At 37.3% G+C, this 20,890-nt stretch overlaps 1 protein-coding gene across 5 annotated transcripts in view; it reads left to right on the top strand.

Annotated features, from left to right (window-relative positions):
* BMP2K (BMP2 inducible kinase) overlaps nucleotides 1–17,545 on the top strand; it is a 131,657-nt gene extending 114,112 nt beyond the window's left edge. For 4 of the 5 annotated variants that reach the window (XM_058722156.1, XM_058722155.1, XM_058722153.1 and 1 more), the window contains one exon: nucleotides 11,872–17,545. In XM_058722156.1, the coding sequence (XP_058578139.1) occupies nucleotides 11,872–13,307 (1,436 nt within the window). In that variant the 3' untranslated portion in view covers nucleotides 13,308–17,545. The remainder of the gene's footprint in view (nucleotides 1–11,871) is intronic. The other variant, XM_058722152.1, reaches the window with a different exon arrangement.
* The last annotated feature ends 3,345 nt before the right edge of the window (nucleotides 17,546–20,890 follow it).

Raw genomic sequence — 20,890 nt, 5'->3', positions numbered from 1 at the left:
CCTATTTTTTAAATAGCTGCATGTATTACAGATCTGGTACAGTCAGTTGGCCTCCCTTAGTTTGTTCACATAGATACATCTTTCTGATTTGGCGCCTTAGTTTATGCTTTCAGACTTTTTGGAAGCTTAAGATAACATTTTGATAGACCATTCTGAAATGATTGAAATCTAGCTTTTCTTTTTATTTTTAAACATTTCCTTATGGGCCAAATTAAATTTTATAAATATCAATTTATGCAGAGGTCAAATAATTATTTCAAGAATATGTTTGGTGCTGTGTATAAGGATAATATCTTCTTCCATAAGTTGATATTTTAATTATGGAATTATATTTACTTTTTATGTCAGGTTACTAAACTATTAGTAGTGTGGTATATCATAATTATAATTTAAAAAGTTCTAGGTATAAATGTTAGTTCTATTACAGATTAACCATGTGATTGGGTGTTGCCTCATTTCTTGGAGGGGGTCTGTATCTTAAACTGGGGATAATAAAGGGGTGCCTGGGTGGCTCAGTTGGGTGGGGCATCCAACTTCAGCTCAGGTCATGATCTCCCGGTTCGTGGGTTCTAGCCCCACGTCGGGCTCTGTGCTGACAGCTCAGAGCCTGGAGCCTGTTTCAGATTCTGTGTGTCCCTCTCTCTTTGCCCCTCCCTGTTCATACTCATATCTCTCTCTCTCAAAAATAAACAAACATTAAAAAACATTAAAAAAAAAACCTTGGGGATAATAGTGGCTACTTGATGAGATTATTGAAAGAATTAAAGAGAATGTTATACAAAGCACATTCTCAGTGTTGTTGCTGTTGTGGCTGTTGTTGGTAGTGTTATTAAATAATATTTTTACTACTTACCAAAAGTCAAAATGTTAGTGTTAAATAAGTTGTAGCTGCTATCCAGCTAGTAGTAGTACAGAGTTCCAGTAATAGTAAACTAGTATTCTCTTAACTACTGGTACCTTTAAATATAGTGTAGAATCTGTAAAACTTTTCACTACCAAGAGCTGTTTCAATCGTGCTATTTCTGTTTTTATTAAAGCATTAATTACCAGTATTCACTATAGTGTACTCATAAAAATCGTATTCAAAGCATAGTATTCATTTCCCTCTCAAACCCACACACCCATCCATCTCCCTGAGGCATAATTTTTTTTTTTAACTTTTTTTTTTTTTTTTAGTGTTTATTTTTGACAGAGAGAAAGAGAGACAGAGCACGAGTGGGGGAAGGGCAGAGAGAGAGGGAGACACAGAATCCGAAGCAGGCTCCAGGCTCTAAGCTGTCAGCACAGAGCCCGACACGGGGCTCGAACTCACAGACTGCGAGATCGTGACCTGAGCCGAAGTCAGACACTCAACCGACTGAGCCACCTAGGCGCCCCTCCCTAAGGCATCATTTTAGTTAGTCTGTATACCAAAAAAGGATGTGTGGCTCTGTGAATTAAAGTGTGGACTGCCTAATTTTAATAAATACAACTTCTGAAATATATAGTATTTGAAGAATTTTGTTGACATATAGGCTATATTAATTAAGTCACTGAAATTTTAGATTTCTTACATTGCATTGCATTTTTAATTAGGTTTGGTGAACTTAGTCTTCCAAATCTCAGATCTACCTCATGGTTCTCATTATCTAATAGGAGGTTAAATTGAGTTTAGGGTTGGGAAAGCCACATTATTTATAGCAAATATTTCTTGGGACATAAACTATTAACAGATTGTCAGTTCAAATGCTAGGTCATTTTATAAGTGATGATATGCAGGTATTTCTTATATTTTTAGATTCTAGTAGGTAATTCTAGAAGATCAAGAATTTTGTTGTTTCAGGATGTCAGCAATAATGGCTACCATTTATTGAATTCTCTTTCATACATATAGTGGAGACAGGCTCAGAGCATCAATGATCTGCTTAAGGTCAGATAGTTTATAAGTAGGAATCCAGCTCTGTCTGCTTCTAAACTCTCTTCTGTAAATAGCAGCCGAACAAATAAAAATGGTAAGTGGCTTGTTTTAAATAGCAATTTACAATATCACTAACATAATAGAAATGTCAGTTTTACAGCATTTTTAATCTGGCTGGGAAATACTAGCCACAGTTCACAACTAGCATGATTCTCTTTTTATACTCAAGCCTTGTCACTTGGCCTGTCTTCAGAGAAACAATACAGATTTTGATAAAGTCTTCTAATCCACTAATCCTTGGGCCTGGAATGGCACATTGGTAGGAAATGATGGCAGGCAGTGTGCTACCAATTCAAAGTGAGCTTTAAAGTCTTATAGCCCCTCCCTTGTACCCGAAGTGATGAGACAACAGAAGGCATGTAATTACAATAGCAGTTTCAAGCCATTCATCCTCTATAATCTGATAGCAAAGGAAAGAACATCAAAATAAAATTTCCTTGAAACTGGAAGCTTCTTATATGATTAAAAATGTACCACCTGTTTTATAACTAAAAGCTGTCCTCTGAAAGATGGAAACCTGATTAGAAGAGTGATAATAATAGTATGATGCAGACATGCCCCCTCTACACATTTTTTGACATTTTCTAAATATTTTGAATTTTTTGATAACGTTTATGAAGGTTCATTTATGTGATTCAAGAATACTTTATTTGCAATATTTCTTTAAAATAGGATACCGTAACAAATACGTGAAAATATTAAAACTGACTACAAATTTTAGCTTTTGAGTTTGAAATCTTCTCTTGGACTGTGCAAGACTATGTCTTTGAAATTTTAACATCTGGAAATTTCTTTTTATAAAAACTCAAGCATGGAATGGATAATTAATTCATGTTCTTAAGTTCATTTGGTGAGTTAGGCCTGTTCTTTAGAACTCCCAGTTGTTTTTACCAGGTTACTCATTTTCCAGATCACTAGAATCAGGATTAGTTGGTGAGTTTCACAACTGTTAAAGTGAATGATAAGCTTCTTGAAGCCAGGAATTGCTTTATTTATCTTTGTATGCCATACAGTACCTTGATGAATGAGTTCATTACTTTAGTAATCTAATGTAATCTCTCTCTTCACACACACACACACACACACACACACACACACACACACACACACGCCCTAATATTTAATGAGCTTTTACTAAATAAAATGAATATTATTTAATGTTTAGCTCTGTCAGGTAAGTTCCATTGTTCTTATTTTATAGATGATGAAATTGAGGCTTTTTTAGATGTTTATCTTTTGTGCATGTTGTAAAGTTGAGTATTCATTCATTTGGTGATAAAGTCTTATAGTATTTCTAGAACTTAAACCTACAGACTGTAAAATACTCAACACAAGATACTTACTGTACAGTTCAACAAAACACTGTTTGCTGAAGTAGAAACAGTATGGTGCTTTTTTTTTTCTTTCTTTACTTCTTAGACATAGCTTTGTAAAAGAGATGCAAAAGAAATTCAAGACAAGTCTGTGGTTGTATTTTGTCGGGGGTTTATTATAAGCTATATTGAATATTTGCTGGTGATGATATTCTACTGGTAGTTTGAGGAATTTACAGATGAGAGTTTTAAGCTAGTGTCATCAGCAGAGAAGTCAATATGGCCTTCATGTGTATAGCCTTAAACTTGGCAAGTTATTCAACTTTTTCCTCATTTCAGATTCATCATGTATAAAAAGACTACATCTCTAAAAATCCCTTCTTGTTTTTTGTTTTAAGATATAGTTGAAGCTATGAAATAGGATTAAGGTCACCAAAAGAAAGAAATGGAAAGAGAAAAGGGAAAAGCCAAGTCATGAGCACTGGATAGTAATAATATCTTTGAAATGGTAGGAAGTTGTGACAATGACCTGACATGGAGAGATCAAGGGAACATTTCTGAAGATGTAGTTAATAAGGTTGAAGGGGAAAGATCATAGCAAGCCTTACAAAAGCATGTTTACACTAATGTTGTGGGAGCCTAATGGTGGGGCGTTAAGAGAGACTATGAAAAACCCTTGGCACAGCATTTGTGCACTTGATGGTATTAGTTACCATCCTCTCTGATTAATTTCTCAGTACCAGTGGAAGCATATGGCAGGCCCCATAAATAATCATAAAATGATGGCGTTCTACTTGAGCAATAATAATCCAGCCCTTTACTGAGTACGTACAACGTGCCAGTGGTGTTGTACGCACTTCACCTGTGTTCGCACTTTAATCCTTGCTGCAACTCTCCGAAGCAAGTACGATTGCTTTCCCTACTTTACAGATGGAGAGTTAGACAGGAATGCAGGATTCCAAGTCATCAAAGGACACTTTCATTTCGTATCCTCTGCCAGTGAAGGAAGGGAAGTATGCTATATATTTTTATGTAAATAGTTACCAAATGGTCCATTTGGTATTTAGATATTTAGTAAATGCTTTTTACGGACAGTACTGAATAATTGAAGCACTGTTTTAGTTAGCTCTGAACTATTATCTTAAAATTGTATATGATGTATAGTAGCGAGTGAGAATAACTTTAATCAGCAGAATTTTGCGTGTAAATAAGTACTAATTCTCTTGACACTTTAGTGATTTCCATTGTTGTAACTTTTTTTCCCAACACTTTACTTGGAATTTCCCTGAGAGACCATTTATGTGACATACAAGAGAATTTAAGACTTCATAACCCTTTATGGCTGTTCTTAATAAGGTATCCAGATCTACACCATCTTAGTCATTCCCTTCATTTTCAGGATTTGGCTCTGATTGGATTCTGGCTGTTTGCAGCAATCAGACCAACCTCAAAAGATAAGGATCACTCAAAAGCTGTAATTTTTATAGTTTGTATTTCAAAGACACAAAGCAGAAATAATATCCTGACCAGAAGCCATCAAAATATTCTACTTTTTTTAGCTTGAGAAGAAAGCCCTACTTAGAGCCAAAAATAAAGGTTGGTCAATGTTCTCTTTTGAGAAAATTTATAGTATTTTACCAAAATCAATTAATAGAAAAAGGTAACTTAGGTATGATCCTGGGCACATATTAGAGATTTGTTTATGCTTTAACTACATGTTCCTAGTGCTTATTCTAAATACTATAGCTCTCCTTCCACCCACTTGAAAAACAGCCATTTTTTTTTATGTTAATAATACACATCTCTACAAATATAGGGATTATTAGGATTTAGGATATATTGAATTATAAGGAAACATATTTAGGCTATGCTTTTGGGAAATTAAGCAGTGAAATAATCCCGATTTAAATTTCATAGTAAATCACATGTGGAATATTTGCTGGAATATTGCTGGAATCACATGTGGAATATTGTTACTGGAAGATGCAATCTGGCCTTGGGAGCAAACAGTAGGAATATCTGAATTCTTTTTGTTTAATTACAAGAATATGTTTAGGCAAAGAAATAGATTTTAACAGTTGATGGCACTTAGCTATGAAGTCACATTTTAAAGTATTATATATTGTACAGTTGATAACCAACTTTACAGCTGGTAGTAATTATTTTCACTGTCTTTTGTGCCTATGGAGTAGGACTAAATCCTTAGAATATATTGAAATAATTTTTAATTTTGTATAATTCCCATTTCTTTCTCAGTTCGTGTATAGTTTCACAGTGAAGAGGAGACGATGAAGTAGGTCAGTTTTACTGCAGAAAATGAAGCCTTATTTAGGATTGCTGTAACTTCCAGCCTGGAATTTAACTTTTCCTGAGTAGGTGGTGCTGGGGGAAGATGACCGCATGTGTTTAAATTGTGTTTTTATGATGCTTAACATTTACGTTGCTCTTAGTATGCTGCGTATGATTCTCTTGTGAGAATGTGGGAGAAAAAGGAATTTGGATAAATATCCTTGTTTATTTTTAGTATTATTAAGGGGAGACCAGTAAAGAAATAAAATCAGTCTGTTTATAACAACAGAAAACTTCCCCAGTTGCCCATACTCTTCAGGGATGTAATCTGAAACCACAAAGATGGTATACGTAGATCGTTATGTGTGACTTTTCTTGGTCTTTCTGAAAGCAGTTTTTTCAAATTCTTATATTATGTACCCAACTACAGCTATTTAAAAATCAGGGATATGGTTTCCAGGATTCGGTATGCACCCTTGTGTGTGGATATACATTAGTTTGCCTTATTTTTATTGGCCATTTTTTTAAAAGTAATCCCTACACCTGGTGTGGGGGTTGAACTCATGACCCTGAGATCAAGAGTCATGTGCTCTCCCCGCTAAGCCAGTCAGGTGCCCCTTTTCTGGCCATTTCTAAAGTGGGCCTTAACTCTTCTTGAATTAGCCGTAGAATTGCACTTGTCTCCACCTCCCTGGTGTTTAGTTTCACTGTCAAGCACTGAGTCCAGAAAAGATGCTAGAAGGTTGGAATGTGGTGGATGAGGTAATTGAGTGTAGCCTTGTTCTGGAGGTGGTGATGATAGTTTACTATGGAGTGTTCATTTTGTGTTGGGCATTCTTCAGTCTTTTCTTTACAACAGTCCTAAGAAGAAGAACCTATTATTGTCATATTATTCTCTTGTAATATGATAATTTATATATTTTCTCATGGGTGAGGGTACAGACTAGAGTATTTAGCTATGATCTTGTCAGAGATTGTCACTGGGTTAACTTTATTAGTTGTGTATTGATTATGTATAATGAGGGAGTAACAGTAAATCCATAAAGTGAAATTGAGAGGAGAATGTCTTTTTTTTTTCCCCTCTCAAGGAAAAAGTGCATGATCATGGTTCTATTTGAAATGCTGAAAAGCTAGAAACAACCCAAAAGTTCCATAGGTAAATGTTAAATCTTAAAATGTTCTCTATACAATATTTTATGCTTCAGAATTAGTAGTGACTATATTGATACCTGTAAAGATGCATTTAAAATGGTAAATGAAAAGCCCCACAAATTTATATTCACACTGACAATCTAAAAAATAGACCTGTATGTAGCACTTTATTACCAAGAAATCTGTATCTCTGTGAATACAACTTTGAGAAGCAGACAGTGCAGACAGAATGAGTAGGAAGTGACAGTTGTGTTTTGGAAAGCACTAGTGGCCAATTGGGTAAAGGAAAACAGTTAATTTAGAAGACTGGGATTAAAATAGAGGAATAGCAAAAATAAAGTTGGGGCGCCTGGGTGGCTCAGTCGGTTGGACATCTGACTTTGGCTCAGGTCTTGATCTCACGGTTTGTGGCTTCAAGCCCTGCGTCAGGCTCTGTGCTGACAGCTCAGACTCTGTGTCTCCGTCTCTGTTTCTCTGTCCCTCCCCCACTCGTGCGTTCTCTTTCTCTCTCTCTCAAAAGTAAATAAACTGCCCAAAAAAAGGTCAAAGGACTTTGTCCTTTTAAATTTTGTAAATTGTCCTTGTTAAATTTTCCAGAAAATCTTTAGGAATGACACTCTGTGCCCTAGAAATGGAATTTCCCAGAGAAATTGTAGAAGTAGTATTTTCCCAGAGTGCATTTTGCAAAATTGTTTATGAAGTTAATAGTGTTACTTGTGAATACAGGTGTTTGTAGTGAAGCAACTTTGGGAAATCCTGGTTTCATAAGATTAAGCAGATTCTTTTGTGTAGGACTTATCAGCACCCTTAATGAGCATTTTCCAAGTGGAGGCACATTATTTAGTGTAGCATTTTATAAACTCAGGTACCTAGGACCGCAGAGCTGTTTAGTTCTTATTATAGGAATAACGTTCTGCAGAATATACTTTAGGAAGCATTCTGGAGTGTTGCTGGAGGTGTCCATGAGCAGGCATGAGGGGGTACACATTGTGGCTCTCTCTGGATGGGTAAGGAGCTTGAGGTAGTAAGTTAAACTGTATCTTAGAGGAACTGTCCCAAAGCGAGGAATGATTATAAATCTTTGCTGTTACATTTTTTGCTTTTGAATAAAAATTCATGAAAATGAGTTCTACAGCTAATCTAAAAGTAATCTTTGTTTTTAATGTCAGAAGTAAGCTGTATGGAGAAGTCAAACTTGAGAATCTGCATTTGATTTGGTTTTAATCTCTTAGGATCTAAGATAAGCCTATTATAAATTTGTAAAGATACAACATTTAGCTCTTGGCTTGTTACATAGAACTGGCAGATGAATAATGGATGAAGATTATTATACTTAAGTAGAACTTGATGGAATTCTCCGTGTCTTCTTTTCCCCTCCTCCTCAGCCCTACTCCTCACTTCAAGGTTGCCGACAAACTGCATGTGCCAGCCAGAGCCAGTGGCCTTTGTCTGTCCTCAGTTCATTGCAGCTCTCTGCCTCACCCAGCCCAGTTGTCTACTCTGTCTCCGGAAGCACTCCTCTCTTGGCTTCTGTGACATTGCGCTCACCTGGTCCTTCTCTCCGTACTCTGCATGTAGCTTTGTAGGTTCCTCTGCTTACCTCCAAATGTATTAGACCTGAGGGCTCAGTGTTGGGTCCCCTTTTCCTGCTTTGTACTCACTTCCTAAATGATTTCCTTCAGACTTGTAACCCTCTCTACTTACCCCTCTGGAGGTGAGGACTCCCATATCTTGCCTCCAGTCAAAAACTAACCATTGTACTTAAATGCTTCACAGGTAACTCAAACTTTGTGTTCAAAACTAAATTTAAAAAAAAAAATTTTTTTTAATGTTTATTTATTTCTGAGACAGGGACAGAGCATGAGTGGGGGAGGGGTAGAGAGAGAGGAAGACACAGAATCCGAAGCAGGCTCCAGGCTCTGAGCTGTCAGCACAGAGCCCGATGTGGGGCTCGAACTCACGAACCGCGAGATTATGACCTGAGCCGAAGTCGGACACTCAACCGACTGAGCCACCCAGGCGCCCCAAAGCTAAATTCTTGAAATCTTCCTCTACTTTCCAACTTATTCTTTACTCACTCTTCTGTCTGCATTAATGGTGCTACCATCCTTCCAGAGTTTCCCTCCTCAATCTCTAATTCTTCACTTCTACTTGCCCGGCCCCCACCGTCATCCAGGCCACCAGAATCTCTGGCTTTATTTCTATAGTTTCCTCTTCCCTGATCTCCTCACTTTTATACCTCTCTCTTCAGCCTTTTTTTCTACCCAGTGGTCAGTTATGTTTCAAATATAAATCTGAACATGACACCCATTTTAAATAAAGCCTTGTAATGGCTTCCCCATTACACACTGAACTTAGCACAAAATCCAGACTCCTTATAATGGCCTTAAAGGGACGTTCACAGGTTGGTCCTTCCCCTCTCTTTCCTACCTCATCTTGTATGGTAGTCTTGCCACTGTACTCCAGCTACACTGACCTATTTTCAGTTCCCCAAACATGCCAACTTCTTTCTGCATTGGCCTTCACACATGCCATAGCTTTTCCTTGGAGCAGCTTTTTGCCTGTCCTTTGCATAGCTGGCTCATTTTCAGTTCAGTCCTAACCATCCTCCTTAGGGGAAGCCTTTGCTGACTGTAGGTTTATGTATCCCTCCCCCCTCCCCCCTCCCCATGACTTGCACCACTGCTCTGTTATTTCAGAGAGCCCGTCACAATTTGTTTATACTCTGTCTCCCACACTTGATTATAAACTCTTGAAGGCAGAGACTGTACTTATTTTATTCATTAATGTATGATCAGCATATAGCATGTAGGAAAGTGCCCTATAAAAATGTATTGTTAAATTAAAAATGCAGTGACTGAATGTAAAGAGTTCATTTTTTTATGTTACTTTCTTTATTGTATTCTGAGCATACTGAGTATGTGTCTATAGCTATGAGCTCAGAGTAGTCACTTATTGTTTCATTCGACAAATATTGATTCAACACTTGCTAGGGTAGAAAGGAATGATAAATGAGGTAAATGATAAATAGGACTGTGTCTAAGAGCTCATAATCAAGTAGGGAAAACAGACAAGTAAACCAGTAATTATAATACAGTACAATAGCTGCTACAATTTAGGCTTGTACTGAGTTCATTAGGACCCCCAAATATGGGTATTTTTCAAGGCGTGTCTTTGAAGGGCTCTGGCATGGAATATAGCCAGGACCACTAGGCAAGTCAGATAGGAGCAGGAAACTAGAAGGATGTTTTTACCATCCTTAATGAGATATTAAAACAGCAGGAAACCCAAATCTATTAGGTTCCGCAGTTTCTGATAGCAAACATTAAGAGGCTGGATAGCAAGATATCTCAAAAACTTTTTAAAAATTTGAATCTGTTCCTGAGTTTGAGTAGGGACAAGCTGGGTGTGGCAATAATGAAGAATACCCATGAAGAATACATCAGGGTCTGAGGCTAAAGATGTGGTAGGACAGAATCCAGATTGAGAAGGACACCCTGTGCTGGGCTAAGGGTTGGGACTTCAGAGAGCCCCTGAACAGTTTTAAGCTGAGCTATGTAATGTTTCAGAAAAGTCATTCTGGTGGCACTGGAGAGGAGTGGTGTGATGGACATGGTACTGGAGACAGACAGACAAGGATAGAGGAAATGAAATAGACAACTGGCAGAGGAAGAGGAAGGAACAGATACAAGAGAATTTAAAAACACTGGTGAGGAAGGAAGATGATTTCCAGATTTCTGCTGATTTGCAGAACTGGTTGACAGAAGTATTGTTCATTAATTCAGAGGGAAGGGTGAGGAGCACATTTTAAGAGGAAAGATATCTCTTTTGAATTATTGAATTTGAAGTAATGGTACGATACATATTCCTAACTATTAGATGATTCAGTATTCATGGTCACTATTAGAGATTCAGTCATGATGGTGTATGTGGCAATTAACATACAACTATTTAAGACCATGGGAAGACACGCAGAGGAAAAAAGCCGAGGACAGAATCCTGGGGAACATACATGTATACAGAGATGTTAGTGAAAGAGAAGTCTCTACAAATATGACCAAGAAGGAACAGTTAGAGAGGTGGGAAGACAACGGTGCTGACTTTCAAAGAGAAGGTAAGAACTCAGAGGTGTCATATACCATAGGGACCATGTTAGTAACAGGAGAATAATGGTCCTTCCATTGTAAGCTGATTAATTTTCTTGGCTACAGACTATACTTCCAACCCTAATTATTTTGAAAATATCTGATCTTAGTCAAAGGAAGGGAAGGGATGATTGGTTATGTGGTTGCATCAGTTCAGATTGATCCCTCCCTCTGGAAAATCCATTAAATACACTACTGTATTGGGAGGGCATTATATTTTCATGTAACAAATACACTCTTTGTTATATACCAGACATTGAAATTGTAAAGCACTATATTTATTTGATGCAGTTTCACTACCCGTCATACAGTGAACATACTGATAGTTTTTTTTTTTTTTTAAGATAGCATGCTTTTAATGTAATGTTTAGTAGTAAAGATATGATAGTTAAAGGAATATAGGTCATCTTGAGAAGGCAGGTGTCCTTGGTACACTCTCACTCAGTTCAGTACCCAGTCCTTGGCTTTGATCAGATTGTGGGGATGCACTCATGTTAGCCTATCTAATAAGATACTCGTTTATAAGGAAACCAGAATGCTTATTTAAAAAATTCCAGTGAAACATCTAACTGAGCAGACAAGCTGTTCATGCTTGTTGATCTTTTTTGGGAAAATTTTATAATGGAGTAGAAATACAAGCAGGTAAATGTGGGATTCTGAGTAGAGGCGATTCATTGAATAATCTTATTTTGAAGGTGAAGAAAATTGGTCTGTGTTCTATATTCAGAGTCCTCTTTGGGTACTGTAACTAAAACTTAGCTGGCATTGAGGGCCTATGAGTAGGTGGTGTGTAGGGTACAGAGACCAGGAAATCTCTCTGTACTAGAGGACTTAACCATCTAGTTGAGGACAAGTGCATTCCCTAAGCCTAATGACCAAAGCATTGATGCTATTTCTTCCTCTAAGCAAACTGGTATGAGGGATTTGTAATGCCTCGTGTTAGTGCATACTGTTCAGTGCAAATGGTTCTTGAAATGTACTAGAAAGCTATAATAATTTTTCTTTGAACCTGCAGGTTCTCCGGAAAAGAAAACTGAACATTCATCTACGAATCAAGAAAATAGTTCTGCAAACCCTATCAAGAATAGAAAAGCAAGTCCAGTATCTAAAGACCACCGGACTGGAAAGAAAACCTCAGAGAATTCACTGGTACAGGGTCAAGTGCAAAAGCGGAATGATGAGTCTGAAAGTGATTTTGAGTCAGATCCTCCTTCTCCCAAGAGCAGTGAAGAGGAGGAACAGGAGGATGAGGAAGTTCTTCAGGGAGAGCAGGGAGATTTTAATGACGATGATACTGAACCAGAAAATCTGGGCCACAGGCCTCTCCTCATGGATTCTGAAGACGAGGAAGAAGAGAAACATAGCTCTGATTCTGATTATGAGCAGGCCAAAGTAAAGTACAGTGACGTGAGCCCTGTCTACAGAGACAAATCTGGCAGTGGATCAGCACCAGGTCCCACCGACACACTTCTCACCCCAACCCGATTACCCTCCGATGTTGGAGTGGAGGCTCCCAAACTGGAATTTGATGTGTTCGGCGCTGTCCCCTTCTTCGCGGTGCGTCCTCAGCAGCCTCACCAAGGAGAGAATGAAAAGAACTTCTGTCAGCAGACCCTGTGTCCTGCTGTGGGTCTAGAGCAGGAGGAATTTGACGTATTCACAAAGGCACCCTTTAGCAAGAAGGTCAGTGTACAAGACTGCCATGGAGTGGGTCCTGAGGCACATGCTCTCCCTGGTGGCCCCAAAAGTGTAGATATATTTGGCTCCACTCCATTTCAGCCTTTTCCCACATCAACAAGTAAAAGTGACAGCAGCGAGGACCTTTTTGGGCTTGTGCCCTTTGAGGAAATAACTGGGAGTCAACAGCAGAAAGTCAAGCAGCGGAGCTTACAGAAACTGTCTTCTCGCCAAAGGCGCACCAAGCAGGATCTGTCCAAAAGTAACGGGAAGCGGCATCATGGCACGCCAACCAGCACAAAGAAGACTGTGAAGCCTACCTACCGCACTCCAGAGAGGGCTCGCAGGCACAAAAAGGTGGGCCGCCGAGACTCTCAAAGCAGCAATGAATTTTTAACCATCTCGGACTCCAAGGAGAACATTAGTGTCGCACTGACCGACGGGAGAGACAGAGGGAACGGCCTGCAACCCGAGGAGAATCTGTTGGACCCCTTTGGTGCCAAGCCCTTCCATCCTCCAGATCTGCCATGGCACCCTCCACATCAGGGCCTGAGTGACATCCGTGCCGACCACAACCCCGTCCTGCCTGGGCGGCCACGACCGAGTTCTCTGCATGGCTCATTCCATAGTGCAGACGCGTTGAAAATGGATGATTTTGGTGCCGTGCCCTTTACAGAACTTGTGGTGCAAAGCATCGCTTCACATCAGTCCCAACAGTCCCAGTCAGTTGAATTAGACCCCTTTGGTGCTGCTCCATTTCCTTCTAAACAGTAGATACTTCCGACGGACTCTTGTCATTAACTCCTGTTTCAAAAAAGTATGAATAGTTTTATGAATTTGAAAGAAAATTTATTTGTATAGCTCTTTATATCATTCATTCTTACAGGTCAATCAGAATAGGTGATTTTTAAATAAACCAAATAGTAAAAGGAAGCATCTCCACAGGGTAGTGACTTCCCATCTCTTCCACACAGGAGAAGGAGGAGCTCAACTGTTAGCTCTACCCCAGGTTTTGGCCACCAGACGTGACTGCACAGACATCCAGGGGAAGAACGTGCCGCCTTTCCAGTTGTGGAGCCACTGAAAAGGGACTGGAAAGGGGTGGCATTATTTTTAAAACAGGATGTCACTTGTGTGTTCATTTCCCAGGCTCATGTCAGGATCCAGCATTTAAAACTAAGGTTATTTGTACATACATAGGTTGCATTTGTGGATTTTTTAAAGGTCTCTTCTGATTTCCACACAGTAAAAACAAACTCTGGTTCTCCTCAAGAATTGGAAAGTTATTATCTGGAGAGAGCAGAAATTTCAGTCTTTACACCTTTCTCAAAGAGCAGAGCCAGAAGTAACTGTTGTGCCTAAAACTGTTTCCTTTTAAAAAAACAAGTGCCATTAATAATGGAATATCTATACAGAAGCCTAGAACACAAACTAAAGAGTAGTAGCTGATGTGTGGAAAATGTAAAAGAAAACGATACAGAAGAGAGAAAAAACCTACTTCAGGAACACTTGATAATTGTTTTTGAATGGCTTCTTGTTCACAACTTTTACTGTCATGTCCCTAATAAAGCAGATTGTTGGAAAAATGGGGAGTGAGGACAAGGGTTGTAGTGAAATTTTACTTGAGGAAAAAATTATGTAGCTGAAACCCTGAGTTTTTAAGACGTTTACAGCGTAAAAATCATGTTGCATTTAATAATGTACTTTATTAAATTACCACCTTCACCAAATAGTCCCCAAGTCGTGAGCAACAATTTTCTAGGTAGATTGGGAGGGTGGAGTAGTTTTAATGAAGTGCACGGAACAGTGAAACCCATGAAGCCTTATAGGCAGGACGCCTGCATCCTGCTGTAAGTACCTCTGCACTAGTACACAAGATCTTAAAGTGGCTAGACGGTATTAGACGACGAGGAGCTAGCCTCTCAGTTCTGCTAGTTGATGTGTCTCTGGTGAAAAGAACACAGCTACCAAATTGCCTTTTTTTTTTTTCCCCCCACCACAAATCCTAATTAGAAACTTGACATTTTATAGAAATTGTTTAAGGAGATAGAAATTACTATGTGAATTACTGTGAATACAGTATCTGTGCTTCCTGTGTCTCCAGCTCTTTTAAGTTATAATGAACTGGCCTTCCCTATCAACATCTACAAGTTTCTAGAACCGTTAAAGCTATTTACAAAAAGGAGTGGAAACTCTTATTAACCGGCACTCTCCTTGATTGCTGTATTTTAAATGAGCTTTCTTTGAACCCAATTAAATGAGTAATCTTATGTTAATTCTAGTACCCCAAATGGGATGAGCTGTTTGTGTGTTTTCTCAGTTCTAAACTTGGAAGGAAGCAAAGTATGTATGTAACTATATTCATTTTTTATTCTTTTTTAAATCAGATATAAATTTGTGGACCAACAGGGAAGCAATATGTGAATCTCCATGTAGCAGAGGCAGACCAAGCATTATATTACTGCTTAAGAGTTGTATTTTTAGAGCCCCAACTGCACCAATTACTTGTCCTTGTGCCAAAGGCAAATATTATGTTTGCACCTTTTTTTTTCCCCCTGATTCTCAGGTTGATTAATACTGCTAATGCAAATGCTCAAGTAGATGTTTTTCAAAACTTTACAAAGTAGACTCAAGTGATACTTTCTTTTAAAAGTGAAGAGTTGATGATTACACATAGTAAATTCATGAACTACGGTAGGTTTGTATCAAACAGAAGAATTTTTTAATGAAAATTTGTTGGTTGATGTGTACACAGTATGCTTTGACTATTTTAGTCTTTGGCCTTGGTCTCTGCTAGACCTCATAATGAGTTTCATAATTTAAAAGTGGGTAGTGGATGAATTAATGTAGTCTCCTTGGGATGTAAACATGAAATACTTCTGTCTGATATTGAGGCCTTGCTTACACTTGCTTTTCGATACACTGAATAATTTTAAGTGATCTGGACACTGATGTAGACACTTTGGGCTTATAAAATTGGATAAATTCTAAGGAAACAGTTGTGACATTGTTTAAAATATTTCCATTCTTATGTTTATTATATCACGGCCCAGTGACTTTCCTCTTTTGAGATGACAGCTCAGAGGAAACAACAGGATTCAATAGGGGACCCGATGGGATAGAAATGGGGAGATTCCTTTGTGCCGAAGTAAAGGCATTTTCCCAAGGAGGAATTATTTTCCGTTTTCCATCACGTCCTCCCACTACCGTTAGGATATAGGTCACTCCACATAGTGATGCCCAGGTAATTCCCTTATGAGAATTCTGCGAATGGAGCTCCCAAGGTATGTCAAAGAGCCTAACACATATACCTGGGACACAGCATTCAGTAAACGTTTGGGATGGTCCAATTCTTGTTTAAAAGAAGGAAAGTTGAAATTATTTTCCTGTTATTAATCAGGTGTCCTCTGTGCTTCTTTTGTATGTAAAATAGTCATAACTAAACCTGTAATACTTGAACATCACTAAGGGAAGTAAATTGTGAAGCTAGCAAAAATCTGAGGCCAAAGTTACTTCTGTCCTAACAGCTTTAATAATGCTTGTTGATTTTGAATAATCGTTTTAAAAGTGGACCATTTGCTTAATTATTTTAATATGACTTCAGCACAATGTTAATGTTAAAAAAGATCAGCTTTTATGGCTTTAAAGAATGTATCTGCTGAGACACATAAGTTGCTTGGTGTATTAGGCGGAGGAGGAAAGGGTATAGGCTGGATGAAAATTTAACTGACTACAATATTTATTCAGAAGTATCAATTGGGAAATTGTGTAATTCTCCGACTGACCCACCCCATCCCTGCGTGTGTGTGTGTGTGTGTGTGTGTGTGTATGTGTGGGCACAGTAAGGACATTATTTGGAATTGTAGATAGACACACCTTCTGATCCCACCCTGTTTAGTGTTTAGCAGTGATAGATTGTCGTCATACTGCTGGCGGAAAATAGTAAGGTGGAGCCCACTCTGCTGCTCATCAGGCAGAGCAGTTTTCTTACTATTCGGCCACTCTGCTTCGTTTATTTTAGGTTTGGGTACTTCATTTAAGCATTGCTAGAAGGTACACAGGTATTAATATCACTAGTTCTGAGGAGTTTGGGTACATTTGTCTTAATACGTGTAGAATATACAGTACACTTTTTTCTTCCTTTTAGCAAAATTCCTCGTCATTTTTAGGTCTCATACTGAACTGACATATCTACTGTGAGAATAACAAATGTTTGAAAACTTTTATACATGGGGGTGTTTATATATTGAGAAAAATATATACACACACATGCATGCACATGTCACATCTCTCTGCTGTGGAGTTAATGTGAATTTCTCATTTTAAATGGAATTGCAACCACAATCATTAATACAAGAACATTCGCTCCTAGGGAGGTGTTTTACAAAAGCCACTAAACGAAGGAGGTAGGCAGATGAAAACGCAAAGGGTCATCATTTGGGTTTTTTTTTTTTTTTTTTAATTTAAAAATCTATTGTGCTACTTTTGAAAGAATTGTTTTTATTACTACGCTCTTTTTGTGATGGAAAGGTCATCTAATAGTGTTATAGTAATAGTAAGCTACTTTTTAAATTGCTGGCAAACAGCTTTAAGTGCACTTTCTTTGATTACACTTCCATTTTTTGTTAAACTTGAATTTTCTGAAGCCTTTGATGTACCACTAAGCAAATAACTTTAACTTTTAATAAACCTGATTTATGTGTTTATTATATTTCTAATTGTTACCAAACATACTTTCTAAAGTAACTTCAATCCTCAGATATAGCTGGGAAACTGAGAATCAGTTGCTTTTTTTTTTTTTTTCTTTTCTACATCTAATTAAGCACTAACTGATTTTACTGCTTTGTTGCCTTTACATTGCTTATTCTTATTGACTGAATTCTGTCCCTCATTCACTTTGTTTTGTTTGAAATTTAAAATTATTTTCTTACTGTATTTATCATACCTATTGTTTTAATAATCTGCTTTCTTTAAATGCAATAAATCCCAAACGGATTGCATATTCTTTATAATTAGTGACTTTGGCGTTTTTCATTGTTTGTCGTAAATGTTTTGGATGTAAACTTCTATTCAGTTTTCTTTTATTCACACTACAGACATTAAGCACCTATTATGCTCCAGCTAGTAGAATAGAAAAGGGAAAAGGGATTAGATCTCAATCCTTAGGGTAAAGCTCAGAGTGTAGGATTTAAGAAAACCTGTTGTGACCTAGCATTTTTGCAGCAAAAACACCACATAGCACAATTTGTTCAGGCATTACAATTACTGATAATTATAATGAAGGTAAGGCAAAAACATGACTTTGAAGTAGCTTTTGAATGTCTGACATTGTTTTTGCATTATATATAATTTACTTAAGCTCCTTAGAAACTGGTTAACATATAGAACTTAAAAATTCTTTGGTTAAATAAGATACTGTAATCCTTGATTATGTCAGAAAAGAGGCTTTGGCATGTTAAAGAGAAAACCTATTTATTGGATTGGTGGACTAAGTTTGGTGTTAAGATCACATTATCTTACATATTATTCCATAGTCTTTAGATTGGTGGCTTGTGGAAAGATTCATTTTATTAGCTTTTTTGGATGTAGTGAGATTTATCTAAGTTATGTGGAAAAATAAGGGCTCTGTGTCTTTTTAATAAATGGCACACAGTGTGGATTGTACTACTGTTCAAATTCAGTTATAGTTAACTGCTTTAGAGAAAAGTCTATGCTGCAATTAGAGCTATTTATTTTGAATAGCTTATCCCTTTTTAAGGAAGTCCAGCTCTGGCATCATGTGTGTGGGATGCAGGTAATTATTCTCATATTGAAGGCGCGAGTTTTACATTGCACATTTAAAAATAGTTCGCTTTTGCTTCAGGTGATTGGCACTATTGAAATTACATGTATGTTCTGTAGTGTTTTTGATCCCAGACATATAAAGCAGCACTAGAGCTTTGGTGACAATAGCATTCCTGTCCTCCATGGATGGAATTTTCATTTTTCACAAGAGACCCCTGCTGCTGGTAGCTCTCCCCTGTGAAAGTGTTTCCTTAAAGGTAGTTGCAGTTTTGGCTCCTTATCTCACTACCTCCTCAGAAGTCTGGTACAGAATTTTGGGGGACACTGGTATCCAGTAGCATCTGTACCTCTTTTTAATACAAACATAGTAATTGTGATAATGCATATAAAAGACTTGTGTCCCTCCCCTGGTGGCTGAGCTGATTCTTCACACATTTTGGCAGGGACGGGATTACCCAGAATGATGACTTTAGGTGGATACAGACCTAGTCAGCTCAGCAACTGGCAGGGATCCAGAAGTGTAGACTTTGCCCCTTCATGTTTAGTACAGGGCAAAGGTATCTCCAGGTAGGTACCTGCCAAATGGAGTTGCACACCTTTATGCCAGTCAGTCACAATCTTCAAATCGGTTACTTTGTCCAGGTGGGATGCCATAAGATGTGACAGTCCCTGAATTCTTCATTCCTGATTCTAAAATATGATTTTGAAGCTGTTATGTATTATAAAGAATGACAGGCAGCACTTAATATATTTAGTAAGCCCAGTTTATTTACATAATACATATTTTGCCATGCAGCTTACTGAATTGCACTCAGTGTCATAACAAAAAAGACAAGCACTATCTTTTGAAAATGGCTTTATATAGAAAGATAATTGCCTCAAATTAGTCAGCTACAACCTTATAAATCACTACAGACAATTTAAAACAGCCATGGATAATTTTAAAATGTACTTGTAAAGTCTGTAGGTAAAGAGCTTTTATAGTTTACACACTGTAAAATTAAAACCAGCCTTTTAGTACGGTAGCTGAATTGTGTATTTTTAATCTTATTTTAATAAATCTATAAAAACAAAAATAACTTAAATATACATTATTACAAGGCTCAGATCTGGAGGCAATTTTTAAATAGTTATTCTTTAATGTTAGCAATGTCTTAAAAATTTTGCCAGTAGTGATATGCACACAGTAGGTGGTCAATAAATGCTGACATACAGAAGTGTTTATTAGTTGACAGCAATCCACGTTCATTCCCTACTTTATAATAAATATAGTAAAGATGAAAATGAGAGAGGATAGCTTTCTTACAGTATTTAACATTTTCATAAAAAGATGAAAGGTTTACATGGTATACTTCTCCCTACAGTCAGACCTGTATGCCTTTTAAATGAAAAAAACAAAACAAAACAAAACAAACCCAAAAAACAAAAAACAAAACCAAAAAAAAAAAAGTCAAACACAGTATGATCTTTTTATCCATGAATTCAGATGGCAAGGATTAAATAATTCATATACTATTACAAAAAACCAGAAATATTTTTTAAAAATTAAGAGAAAGTGAAACTTACAGTTCAATATGTTTTTATTTTGAGAAGATTTTATAGTAAAAGTGGTATCAGGCCTAAAATAACTAGACTTTTTAAGTATAACTACTCAGTGTATTTTGTTTGGCTAAAATGACAAAATATCTATTTAAAATCAGTATCATGTAAACCCGTAAGAGATGGTTTAGGGAAAATACATCCTATTATCATTACACTAAAGTCTTCTTTCACTTAGCACGTAGATCAAATCTGTGGCCTTATAAAAAATAGCCATTTTCAAAGCAGTGTGTTCCATCATCATAATGGGTATAATACAGCACCCTTAGTCTACTGGGAAGATTCTCCTTACTGAGATACTAGCATGGGGAATTTATATTCCAAAAACACTATACTGAAAAGAAATACAAAATTTTACAGATGCATAAACTGAGGCACATTAAAGTAACATTCCTAATACCAGATGGCAATGTGGCAATGTGGAAATAAGCTTCACTATCAATCAACACTTCTGATATTTGGTAATTCCAATGTTCTGAAGATACACCAGTATTCAAAGCGACTCCTGTCAACCCATTAAGAAATCTGAATAATTTATATCCAATGAACAGCATGTTTTTGTGAATGACTGCTTTAAGGAACTTAATTTATACATGACAAGGCCAAAGAACAAGAAGAGTGCTGTATGGTAGGGCAGTGAGATCTATTTTTTAGGTATATATAATGAGTAAACTTAATGTTTCAGGCTCAAATATTAGTGTTATCAATACTGTTGACAATACTGTTGAGTTGTCAATAAAATGCTAACACATGCATAAATGGAAAGACTAGAGCACAGGTAAACAATCATGTCATCAAATGGGGAATCAGCATGACTTTGTTCTAAGGCTTAAGGTTCATTTCAGGGTCAAGACTGGGCCATCTGGACTCTGTGGCCTTGAGAGTGGCACCCATCTAATTGGGAACCCCCATCCATCACGAAATTTAGGACTGCAAATTCAGTGAAATTCTTCTACAGGAATTTTGGAACCAAA

The sequence above is a fragment of the Neofelis nebulosa genome, chromosome 3 (assembly GCF_028018385.1).
Source record: "Neofelis nebulosa isolate mNeoNeb1 chromosome 3, mNeoNeb1.pri, whole genome shotgun sequence".
Classification (NCBI taxonomy): domain Eukaryota; kingdom Metazoa; phylum Chordata; class Mammalia; order Carnivora; family Felidae; genus Neofelis; species Neofelis nebulosa.
This window is presented reverse-complemented; position numbering and strand designations above follow the sequence as displayed.